The 13,015-nt window shown below is 48.4% G+C and overlaps 1 protein-coding gene across 4 annotated transcripts in view; it reads right to left on the reverse strand.

The window, feature by feature from the left end:
* Window positions 1-5,119, reverse strand: part of LOC133344848 (cyclin-dependent kinase 14-like) — a 119,508-nt gene extending 114,389 nt beyond the window's left edge. For 2 of the 4 annotated variants that reach the window (XM_061555098.1, XM_061555097.1), the window contains exons 1-3: window positions 4,374-4,641; window positions 4,047-4,132; window positions 753-784 (exon numbers count right to left, since the gene is read on the reverse strand). In XM_061555098.1, coding sequence (XP_061411082.1) covers window positions 753-784; window positions 4,047-4,132; window positions 4,374-4,384 — 129 coding nt within the window. In that variant the 5' untranslated portion in view covers window positions 4,385-4,641. The other 2 variants (XM_061555100.1, XM_061555099.1) reach the window with 2 other exon arrangements.
* Window positions 5,120-13,015: the final 7,896 nt, after the last annotated feature.

The raw sequence follows: 13,015 nt of genomic DNA on the forward strand, positions 1-13,015 counted from the left end.
AACACCAGAAATGAAATGCTCGCGTTCTCACACCATGTATGTTGTCCGCTACTTTAGACGGAGTGGATTGTGGGGTAGTGGTTAGCAAATTGTGCTATAAAATTGGCTATCCGGGATTGATTCCCGGACATGGTTATCATCGGTGGCTCGTGATATTTGAATCCGCCCACCCCCTGCCAACATGCCCAATCAACCCACACTCACTAATGTGGTGAAGTATTGACAAACAACACCTATGACCCACTCCGATGTGTTTTGGGATTGTATAGTGTGTTGTGCAGCATGACGCCCGACGTTTCGCTCCACGTGCTAAGAGCGTTTTCGGGAATTTCATCAGGAACTGAAGCTCCCAGAATATCAGGCAAAAAACGTCGGACATTATGCCGAAACAACACGCGGTACAACGTGGAAACACATCGAAGAGCTACACATCACAACCGTGATAACCTGTGCAGTAGTACCCTTATGACTGTCCAGGAGTGGATTGAAAAAGGGCTGCGAATCGGATAATGGACAGCGCTGCAAATGGCTCACACTGTGGTGGAGTTCATCTTTGCTCATCACCCAACTCTCCACAATCAACTTGCAAATTGGCGTTCCGAAAATTCAACCGATGTGTTGGCCGCCTGTGACGGAAACATTGGACTGTGTCCATGTCTGTACACATTGAGGTTTCTTTCTTTCAAACTCCGCTCATGCGCACACATTACATGCAACCACACACACACATGGCACCCAATGTGTCCACTCACCTCTTCACTCACCACTTCTTCCTTCTTCAAAGCTGGTAAAACAAACACACGTGCGACTTGTTAATTTCATTTGTTAAATGCTGCAACCCCGTATCAGCGCGCGGCGGTCCCACATGTGAAATCAATTGCTCAGTCTGCACGCAAATGAACAACGAGCTGCACTAAGTTTCCAAACATAAAACCAACAACACTGCCAAGTGAGCTTCAATCCACCACTCCACTGGCATATACACACACACACTACTACTATAATGAGCCGAGAATGTCTGTTTGTGTGTAACGGGCGTGACGTCACTCCACATGCCGCACCCCCCCTCCATCATTAATATTCATGGGTTTTTACACTCACGCAGAAGGTCGAGCGGAAATAAAAAAAAATTCACATATTCGCTTTAAGTTTCACGTTTCTTTTTTGAAAGTGAATCTAATAAATAATTCTAAGCAGCAACAAAGTGGATTTGTTGAAAATCTTGACTAAAGCTTTTGTGACTGCAGGAATTCATCTTCTTTGGGTCTTTCGATAAAGTCACGTAGATAGTTTCTTTATTTTCTTTGAACCTAACTCCGTGACTTTACCTAAAGACCCAAAGAATATGGATTCTGTGTCTTTATTTATTTCTTCAGCACTCTTCAAGTCTAATTTATGCTTCTACATTATGGTAAAATAGACATTTCTCGGTGATTTGCCAGATATTGTGTCGAATTACAATTTATTTCAACCGCAGCGACCGAAAGCAAAAGAGAATAAAGTATCAGAGCAGTGAATTTGAAAAAATTGAAGGTCAATTATATACAGTACAACAGTGACATGAAGTGAGGTGTTTTATGACGTAGTTTTGTGCAATAATCACTGCCATTAAATTTACACAAGATACAATTATACTCCGCTCCATTTCTTCGTAAATATTACAGCTTCTGTCCTAGGATGTGCAAACAAGCTAGTAGAAACATAATCAGCCTTTCTTACATCCGGCATTAACTGAGGGCCTCCCCACACCATGTCGGTGAGCGGAGGATGAGATTCACCATATTTCACCACGCTAGGCAATGCCGGTTGGTGAAAGGGTTGTGGAGGCAAAGGAGGGAAGGTACGGTTGTGATATCACTCGTCACGCCACATCTCTGATTAGCACGGTTCGCTACGTAAGATGCGAAAGAAGTTCGGCATACATCATCGTTCTTCACTAATTCTCAGAGGGGGGGGGGGCACTTGCGCCGAGAGAGAGGCATCAGTGTGAGGGCCGCCACACATTGGAAACCATCAGGGGTTTATCTTCTTGGTTCTTTCGGTAAAGTCACGTATAATGAAAATAATAAAATAATAATAAAACACAATAAAATAAAATAATATTATTTTATTATGTTAACAATAATAAAAATAAAACATAATAAAATAAAATAATATTATTTAATTATGTTTTATTTTTATTTGTTTATTATTTCCATTCTACGTGACTTTACCGAAAAAACCTAGAAGATGAATCCCTGCAGTCACAAAAGCTTTAAATCGAAACATCGGGGGTTTGACAGCACGATGATGATGGTGGGGGGGGGGGGAGGTGTTTTCACGCGTTGTCTATTGTCGGGGGCCGCACGCCAGGAGCCGCATTAAAGGCCACCAGGGACCGCCAGTGGCCCGCGGGCCTTGCGATGAACAACACGGGCATACAGACTTACTCTAGCCGTGGCCTATAATTGAACTCGGGTCGTCGGGTTTACAGCGCAGCGCAACGCTAACCACTCTGCCGCCGATCAACGCCGAGCAAGCGATACGGACAACATAATCGCCACAATAGCAGTGGAGTATTGCTGACATTAGCCACTGTTAATCCCAGGGCTTGAATGTCGTCGCGTCTGAACAATAGCGCATCTAACGACCGTGTCACGGCTCTTCACAATGAAATACATTCCGGGCTAGCGATTACAACTCGAGCAGCGTGGAGCAGATTTCGTACAAGTTGCCTTAATTACAAGTGCCCACGCCAGGTACATTAGATCAATGCCCCGTATTAGATTAATGTGCCCGATTAAACATCACGTGTGTTGCTTCTCAGAGCACAGCCGTGCAGCATGACCTTGTTTAACGGGAAGAGTGGGGAGGGCACTAAATAAGCTCCAGCAGGGGAGAGGGCACTGTCAATGTTATACGAACTTTAGACAAACGTCAAACGCTGAACCGAATTAGTAACGATACGATCTGGGTTTTTTTTCCCGATCGTAATTTTTGCTCTGCCTCTCACCCACAAATGTAGTATACGAGGGAAGGCTGTCAGCTTCGACTGTCGTCGCTTAATTGTCACCGGTGTTCAATATTGTTACCAACAACAATATTTGATTTGACAAGACGAATGTGGAGTGGGGGTGGCAGGGGGGGGCAGCCCTCTCCAAGCCCTCGGAGAACTCGGTAGGGACCGTGCCACCTTTGTTAAGTGTCAACTGAAGTCAGTCAGTATTTTGCTACTGGCAAATGAGGTACCAATGGTGTAATGCTTACCGCGAGCTCTCATACTCTGATGGTGCGTTGTCTTTGAGTTGTGCGCCTTTTGGCGTCATCTGATCCAACACCATGTGAGACTAGGCTCTAAGGAAAGCTGTCTCGGGTGTGGACCATTCAACTTCAAGGACAGTGCATACATTATCAGAGTTGTGTTTTTTGTTTGCATTACGACTGCAAGTATTGTGGTCTATGCAAACATGTTTTGTTGCCAGATAAAAGGGTAAAACAACTATTATCAGTCAGTGGTGTTTGTCAACTCCAGTCCTCCACCACGGTACAACGCTTTGTGATGAGCTAACTAATTTCGCTATCCACAAATGCTCTTTTTTTGCCTTTAGTTTATAGTTCTTCCCCCGCACCTCCGATTAGCGCGGCTGGCTACGTACGGTACGAAAGAAGTTCAACATGCACACAGTTCAAACACACACGAGGTTCAACACTGCGCGGCTTACCGAGTTGGAACGAAATCGTTCGCATGCATTTCGGTTGACATGGGCATAGACAGAGTGGTACACATGCTACAATGCTGGGGTCTATCCATCTGCAGATTGTGAGTTGCGGTTACTGGAGGCACGGGCGCGTGATTCTCAGTGGAAATGGTTTTGGTGGAACTCCTCTTATCTGTGAGCCCGTTACCCGGGCAGGTTAAGCCAACGCACACTGCACGCACCCGATGTTTGGTAATCACGGCCAATGCGAGGACCGCGTTGTAGCGGCCGCCTGAGGATGACAATGAGTGAGTGGATGGAGCGTGTAGAGCGTGTGCTGCGTGTGCTGCGTGATGGATGGCGACTCACCCAGCCGACTGAAACTTTCCGACAGTGTGCGCCGTAGCTTCTTCATTTTGCTCATATTTTCTGTACCCACCACCGTCCCACCGACGCTGTCAAAAGGGGGGGAACAGCAGCAACAACAACACAAATGCGTCAATGTAATTCACAAACAAGTAATCACGCGGACACAATCCGCGTTCACAAAATATAAAGATCCCCCGTATAGCCTTCACAGACGTGTGGGGCAAGTGCTGTTAGCATGAAGGCATACACGGGCACACGAGGGGGTGTGTGGCCAGCACCACACCGGGCCGCCTTTGTCTCTCTCGTTGCGATGTTTATATACCGTATCAAGTACTCATTTGAGGCTGACCCGACCTAAGGGAGGTCCACTCGTGCCGCCGGGTTCGTAGCGCACACAACTCGCTAACCGCTCCACGAGCACACAAAGTCTTTGAGATCCAAATATGCACTGTACTTCCACGAATTGAAAAAAAAACCCACACACATATATACGTATAAATGTAATTAAACGACCAACACAGGCGCAAACGCGTGCCTGTATTGTTACGAAGCGATCGCTCCGCACGGCTGTCTGGCGAGAGACGTTGCACCTCTGCGATACTGACCGCTCTGAGATGCGCTGGGATGGAGACGCGAAGAGCCTCTTCTTTTCGCTGTTGCTCCTCCCTCCTCCTTCCCACTCCCTCTTCCTCCTCTCGATCTCTCTCTCTCTTCCTTCTCCTCCTCCCCTTGCTCCTCTTCCTCCTCCTGCGGCTGCGTCTCCGCGTCGATGTCGCCGCTCCTCGCAGCGCTAAGATCTCCCCCCCATCTTCGGGAACGCCTCGGAAATGAAAATCGCTGCCTGCCTCGGGTTTGGAAATCGACTGCTTAGCGCGCACCTCCCTTTCCACCCATCTCCTACGTAACCCGTCAACCTCCCAGAACTCGTATGCGTAAAATACGTGCACACACACAGAGAGAGAGATAAGCACACGCAGCGAGAGAGAGAGAGACAGCGATCAGGCGAGCAGCGATCCTCTCTAGTTTGAGGCGTTCTCCAGCCCGGGCACAAGGGGCGGAAATGACACGGGCACTGACTCACTGCGCGTGGCTCAGAGTAGCAGCGCCTGCCTGCAGAGAGGGGCGGCAGTCTCTCTGAGCCAGTGCTCTCTCCCCCCCCCTCCTCTCTCCTCTCTGTCTCGCAAGCCAGTCCAGAGCCGGTCCATAGCAGCGCCTACCCAGCACAGCTCGCTCATAACCCATCGTCATCATCATCATCATGACCACCACCACCATCATCATCATCATTGACAGCATCTTCTTCATCCGTGCTCGCTCCTGGCAGCGCGCGCACTCATGCAGGTCAATGTTGTTCGTACGTGTCCAGAGTTCACGCCTAGTTCAATAATACAAAGATACATTACGATGATGACGACGATGAATAATAACACGAATATAATAACATACAGACCTTTGCAAATGAAAACACCGCTGTTGTTGGTCATAGGGGTTGATTGACCATACTTCTCCATGCTGGTCAATGCGGGTTGGTGAAAGGAGGGTGCGGGGGGGGGGTGTAACGGTTCAGGGATATCACTCGCCCTTGATGTTCGCCGTGGTAAGGGAATCGAAAGAGCTTAGTGCGTTAACGACTGCTCCACCGCTCCCCTTGTATTAAATAAAGTGAAACAAATGACCAGCATGGGATACACGCTCCAATTAAGGGATGTGATTGGTGCCGTGGCTGGCGCGCGGGGCATGAATCAGAATTAATTTTTTAAAATGCATTTCCCAAACCCGATTTGCGTGCTCTCAATTATCATGCATATTCGCCATTTTCCGACATTGTTTAGATTGTTTCTGCTTATAGAGAGTTCATGATGACTCGACTCGCGATGCGCCCCGCGAATTCTTCAGCGCAGCGGCGACGGAGAAGTGAATTGCGCGCACGGCGACAAGCGCCATGCCTCTCACGAGCCCCGCACACCTGTTTCCATTTACCCCACCCGGGTCTCGTGTGCACGTACGTGTGTGTGTGTGTGCACGTACGTGTGTGTGTGTGTGCACGGACGTGTGTGTGTGTGTGCACGGACGTGTGTGTGTGTGTGCACGGACGTGTGTGTGTGTGTGCACGGACGTGTGTGTGTGTGTGCACACACGTGTGTATGTGTGTGTGCACACACGTGTGTGGGGAGCGGTAGTGTAGTGGTTAGCGCTACGCTGCGCTACGAACCCGGCGACACGGGTTCATTTCCCGCTCACGGCCAACACCAGTGACGATTATCTCAACCGGTCCCGGGCCTCCCCTAGGTAGACTCAGCCTCAAATGAGTACATGGTGCGGTGTGTAAACATTGCCACTAGGGAGACAAAGGCGGTCGGGCGTGGTGCTGGCCACCCACCCCCTCGTGTGCCGTTCCGGCCTTCATAGGTGCTTCGCTAACAGCACTTGCCCCTACAGGCTGTTAAGTCTATATGGGGGATCTTTGTCTTTATCTTTGTGCACGTGTGTGTGTGTGCACGTGTGTGCGCGGCCTGTGTGTGGACGCGTGTGTAGGGTGCGTGTGCGGGGAGCGGTGGCGCAGCGGTTAACGCGCTACGCTGCGCTATGAAACCCGGCTATCCCGAGTTCGACTGCCCGCTCGCGGCCAACACCGGATGACGATTATCTGAACCGGGCCATGGGGCCTCCTCTAGGTCGACTCAGCCTCAAATGAGTACCTGGTGCGGTGTCAAAACATCAGCCGCTGGGGAGACAAAGGCGGCCGGGCGTGGTGCTAGGCCACCCACCCCCTCGTGTGCCGTGCCGGCCTTCATTGGTGCTCGCTAACAGCACTTGCCCCCTAGAGTCTGTTAAGTCTAAACGGGGGATATTTCTCTTGGCCTTTGCTTGAGTTATGCAGTGTCTGTGTCTGCGTGTGTGCTGACCCCTAGTGTGCCGTTCTTCATAGGTTCTCGCAAACAGCACTTTCCTTAACAGTCTGTTCAGGCTACACGGGGGGTCTTTGTCTTTGGGTGGAGCGGTGGCTACGAGCCCGGTGAACCATGTTCAATTCCCACTCAAGACCAGGAACAGTGGCGAATATTTTAACTGGTCTTGGCCTCCTGTGAGTCGACTGAGCCTCAAATTAGTACCAGGTGTGGTGTGTAAACATCGCCACTGGGAAGACATAGGCGAGCGGACATGTTGTTGGCTACATCACTGCTTCGTGTGCCGTGCCGACTTAATCGGTGATCACGAACAGGACTTTCCCCAACAATCTGTTGAATGCTAAAGGGAGTGTCTTTGTATTTACTTTTCGTGATCTATCCATTTGTGGTGTATGGCATGATATAAGTTGCTATGTCCGATTTTTATTTCCTGTATTTCGGATTTTCGCCATTTTCTCTCTCTCAAAAATCTAGTTATGTTTTCAGCTACATATATGCCATACTTGAGTATGCACGTGCGTGCGTGTGCTTGTGTACGTTCGCATGTATGCGTTTGTCGTGGAGGCGTGTGTATGTAGGAGTAGGGAGTGTAAGAGGTTGCGGTGGTTCTGGATTGAGAATGCAGAGGCACGGAGACTCGAGTCGCTTCATCTCGCCACGTGGGGCCGTGCCCCTTCAGTGCACACACCAGCTCTTCCTGATTATCTGTTCCCCCAATGTTGTCTCGATTGTGCTATCGTCGTCATTGCGTGAGACGAAGTATTCATTTGGATTTGTCGTAGAGCAGTGCAACCCATAATGTGAGAGAACGACCCACGGAAGTGGATACCACAGAGCTTCCTCTGAAATTCATTCAGTGACCTCTGATCAACAGAGGAGAGTGAATAACTTCCCCACCTGCTCTACCACTTATAATAATAATCTTGCCATGAAGGTCAACCCGTTTATATTTTAATTCTCAGAGCTGTAGTTTAGCGGAATTTGGTGCGGAACAAAATTTGATGTGATGGGTGGCATTGTCTTAAATGTGAATTTACTCGCGGACCATCACATCTTTTCGCGTTTATCAATCTTCTCCGCTCAAAAACGCGAATTAAATCGTTAAACGCTTAGCAATCATCAAGCAAGTACCGCGTGTAAGGCTGTCAACTTTTATTGACCTAAAATTGCGAGACGTAGAAAGGCGTTGTTATATATGTCGGATTATGAAATTTTGATAAAAATAAGAAAAAGTAATAAAAATTGGAAAAATGCGTAATTCGCGGTAATTATGCTAATGTATGTAATTATATGCATACATTATGATAATCGCGGAGATAATCGTATTAATTTATGCGAATGCGCATTTTTCCAATTGTTATGAATTTTTATTTTTATAAAAATGTCATAATCCGACATATACAACAGCGTGGCATGGTGGAGTCGCGAGAACTGAATCTGATGCAACTACGCTCCTAAATGACACGAACGCACTACACAATTCAGACATCATTAGCGCCTTGGTGTACCTATCACCGCTGTATATGCTACCGTGATGTGTTAAGTATGCGGTTTCGCTGTTACTCACGCCTCGTCGCGTTCAGAATTATTAAAACTGTCGCTCGAAGAGATGATGCACATTGGGCAAGACTAATGATAGAGTGGCAGCCAAGGAATGGAACGCATCCGAAAGCACATCCACCAGGGAGATGGAGTAATGAGATCAGGTCGTGTTCAGGTGCTAGGTGGATGATGACTTCGCAGTAGTAACTCGGCGACCGGAGTTTGATTCCCGCTCACAGCTAAAACCAGTAACGATTATCTGAACCAGTCCTGGACCTCCCCTAGGTCGACTCAACCTCAAATGAGAACCTGGTGCGGTGTGTTAAAACATCGTCACTGGGGAGACAAAGACGGTCGGGTGTGATGTTGGCCACCCACCCCCTCGTGTACCGTGCCGTACTTCATAGGTGCTCGCTAACAGCACTTGCCCCATCAGTCTGTTAAGGCTACACGGGGGATATTTGTCTTTGTATCCCATCGCAGGAGCGTGCGTTATGGCAACGGTTTCGTCAAACCTTCATTCAGCAGTGGAGTGATCAGACCGTCGCACAGGTGAGGGGCATCGGGGAAGGTTTCATTGAATACGAGGGCACGAGGCGAAGTGCACGTGGCCCAATTCGTGTTACGCGTCCAATTTTAGACACTGGCAAAGACGCATCCGTAAATGTTTAATGTGCAATTTCACGTGGGTTCTTCCTCTCTGCAACGAAGCCGGATCGCATTGCGGGCTCCACGACACGAGGGCCCGTTTCTCAATCCGGCGAATGTACCTTTTCACCCGATTTTAGCCGAAATAAAAACGTTACCGTTCGACAAATACGCAAACGATATGCCTCCTGCACATATATGTTCCGCCACATAAAACACATTTCTGCGGAGGGAGCTGGTAGGGACGTTGGGTTGCTCGGTCAATGGCCAGGGTCAACGGCGGCGTGGTGTATTCCGCAAATATGCCCGACTGTGAGGGCGGGCACAAGCCGGCGTGAGTAGGTTAAACGTTGAGTTTTATAAGGGCACCACGGGGTGACCAGCCCCTCCCCACCCAGCCCCACCCCTCCTACCCCCCACCCAGCCCCACCCTCCCCACCCAGCCCCTCCCCACCCAGCCCCTCCCCGCCCTCCCCACCCAGCCCCTCCCCACCCTCCCCTCTCCCACTCCGCCCCACCCCTCCCATTTTTGGATGCACGACGGACGGACGGACGGACACAGTAATCCCCTGTGGGCTGGTGGAATCAGGTGGTTCCTACCAGTACATGAAACGTATTATTTTACGCGTGTGTGGCCGATGGGATGTGTAAAAAAAACTGCTATTTTTTATGGGGTGGAACAGAAATGGGAAGGTGACGTATTGCCTACTTATTTATTTGCTTACTTTTCTATAAGTCTCGCATTTTTAAACTCACGTTAGCAGCTAGGGTTTCGCAAGATCGACCTTTCTTCGATTTATGAAATATTATTTTTGTCTTGTCGTGTTTTTTCTTCCATATAAAAAAATACATTATACGCGACAAATTAGCTGTCAGCACAATACATTTTGGATTTATATATAGCCCCTAAATGTGAACGCATCTGAAGGCGCTGTACAGAAACAGGTAATATTTGATGCAGACAGAGGCAGTCATGGGCAGAGTAAAATAAATGCAATGTCTTGTGCCTGAACATGAACACTCTAAACACACTTTCAAACACACTAACACCACAATACTTGCTGCAAGGATATATTAGCTTTAAATATTGCGATGAATATAGCGGTCTCTAGCGGATGCAGAGGTGATAATCCGTACTGCATAGAACATACACGAACCAAAAACGTCGATTCATGCGCAAGCGATAACATGCAACGCATAGTTTAGCTTGAACATCATCATCATCAGCAGCAGCGGCAGCCATGACCAATCCACTGCTGGATGAAGTCCACCCCCAAGTCGTCACCATCTCCAACGTTTAGATGAACTATTAATAAAAAAAATTGCTGCTGCAGCTCCTTACTATTATAATTCCTTCCCTTTATTACTGCTAACCCTACCTCCTCCCTTTGTTGCTGCTAATCCTACATAATGCACGGGCATAATATGACTTTGAGACCCCCCCCCCCACCTCCTACGCATTCTACAAGTAGTGACTAATCCCATATCTGCATTTTCCATAAATATGCTAAATTCCTCTGTTGATATGCAAATTCATTTGTCAAGGCGCCCTTCCTCCCCTAACCCAGCTTAAATATACGCTGCCAAGCTTGGTGGTGTTCATTGAGATGCTGTCTTTCCGACAGACCTGTTCTTCACCTGAGGACGGCTGCTTGCGTTGTGGCCGAAACGTCGTGAGAATTGTATTTTATTATGTTTTATTATTATTATTTTATTATTTCCCTTCTACGTGACTTGACCGAAAGAACCAAGAAGACAATTAATCAATATTGATCGGTAAATGGATGCGTCGTCACACCCTCACTGCGCACCAGCCACGATGGACAGAAGTCCGGGGACGTTAAAACTCGCTGAATTTACATCGTCATGGGCGACGGAGGATGCCGTGAAAGAATCATCACGAAGCATATTCAACATTCCGCACAGGTACGCCTGCCTGTAATTAGGAGGCAGTAAATGTACCCCGATGTGCCAGACACATGCCTCTGACGAAATCACCCGGAATGCCCCGGACCTCCCCACATCTCGGAAGCTAAGCAACGCCGAGCCTGGCATATTTATTTGAAAGTACGACCGCCGTGTAATTTAAAAAAAAACCACACACACAAACGTGTTGTGGAATGCTGCTGGGACGCTTTGTCAGCAGAGGGCGTTGCGGAAAATTTAATTGTTGTAGCGTACTATATGCTCCAATGTCGATATGCTCTCAATGGTTTCAGCAACACGTAATGCGCAGCGTGGTGAAGTCGGGGTCAAGCAGCCCCCCTGCGACGAGCATGGCGTGGCAAGCCCCTCGGACAGGAGTGGATTGACAAAAGGGGCTGTACCTGTACTAAAAACACACAGGTTTTCTCACGCCTAGAATGTATTTCAACCGGACAAACAACGGAGGAATACGGCTGCCACTCAATAGCCAACAGAGAGCTCTGGGTCAGATTCCATCTGCCCGCACTAATTGCTAATTACCCCATCAATTAATTATATTCTGTGGCCCATTATGGATTTGGCAATACCCGCAGTCTCTGGTCGATAGTCTGATTTGCTGAAACGTTGTCCACCTTGTCCACCTTGACGGGATTGTGTGCGATAGCACGTGTGAGTGGAAGTTGTGCAGTGGTTAGGGCATTGCTCCGAACCCAGCGACCCGAAGTTTGATTCCTGGCCACGGCTTACATCAACGGCGAGTGGTATCAGAAACGTCTCCTCGGCTGCTCTACAGGTCTGGGACTCAACATCAAACGAGTACCTGGTGTATTGCATCATTTACTACTATAATGAGCCAAGAATGTCTGTGTGTCCCGCGCGTGACGTCACTCCACGTCGGCCAGCCCCCCTCATTAATAATCATGAATAGGTGATATCCTCCACATGGACGCCCCCCTCATTAATAATCATGAGCGGGTGACCTCACTCCACATGTAGCACCCCCCCCCCCCCCTCATTAATAATCATGAGCAGGTGACCTCACTCCACATCGAACAGCCCCCATAATTAATAATCATTATAAGGTGACGTCCTCCAAATGGACCCCCCCATTCATAATAATTAGCGGGTGACGTCACTCCACATAGGGGGGGCGAGGCGCCTCCCCCCCCTCCCCCTCCTCGGCGTCAACTTAGAACCCTCACTACAAAGGCAGAAAACCCTCACGATGAACAAGGGATTATAATCTTGATTTGAAGCTTTCGTGACTGCAAGAATCCATACTCTTTGGTTCTTTCGGCAAAGTCACGTAGGTAGAAAAATTATTTAGAGTAATTTAAATGTAAATTATGTTTCTACCTACGTGACTTTACCAAAAGAACCAAAGAGTAAGGGATTATAACTTTAAAATGAAATAGGTCTGTGTCACCGCGCCCTTACAAATTGCACACGAATTGATGCAATGAATATCACGTCGCGGTCTGCTTTTCGCTTGCAAGTTTCAGATTTACTGCAATACACCCGTCCTTGGACGGGCAAAAGGCTAGTGGTACATTAGATTCAGGGATACAAAGGCGGCCGGGCGTGGTTCTATCTGCAACACTCACTTGTGTGCTCTGTGCAGCCCTTCCTAGGTTCTCTCCATTGTGTTTTCGGGTTGTACCGTGTTCTTGTTCGCTACAATGTCCGACGATTCGCTCCACGTGCTCGGTGCTTTCACTGAAAGGCAATTCACCACAACCCCGACACATTCATATGCACTTAATAGGTGCTCGCTCACAGCACTCGCTCCAACATTCTCTGGAGGCTACACGGTGCAGCTTTGTCTTTGCTCTTGCATTGCACTGCATTCGTGCGGTGCCTTCGCGTAAACGTGTGTGCGCTCGCATAAATATTTAACATTGTGTACAAGACTTTTGGGTTCTACTATAAATACCCCTCACACCT

This window comes from Lethenteron reissneri, chromosome 20 (assembly GCF_015708825.2).
Source record: "Lethenteron reissneri isolate LAM-NWPU_2019-01 chromosome 20, ASM1570882v1, whole genome shotgun sequence".
NCBI lineage: Eukaryota > Metazoa > Chordata > Hyperoartia > Petromyzontiformes > Petromyzontidae > Lethenteron > Lethenteron reissneri.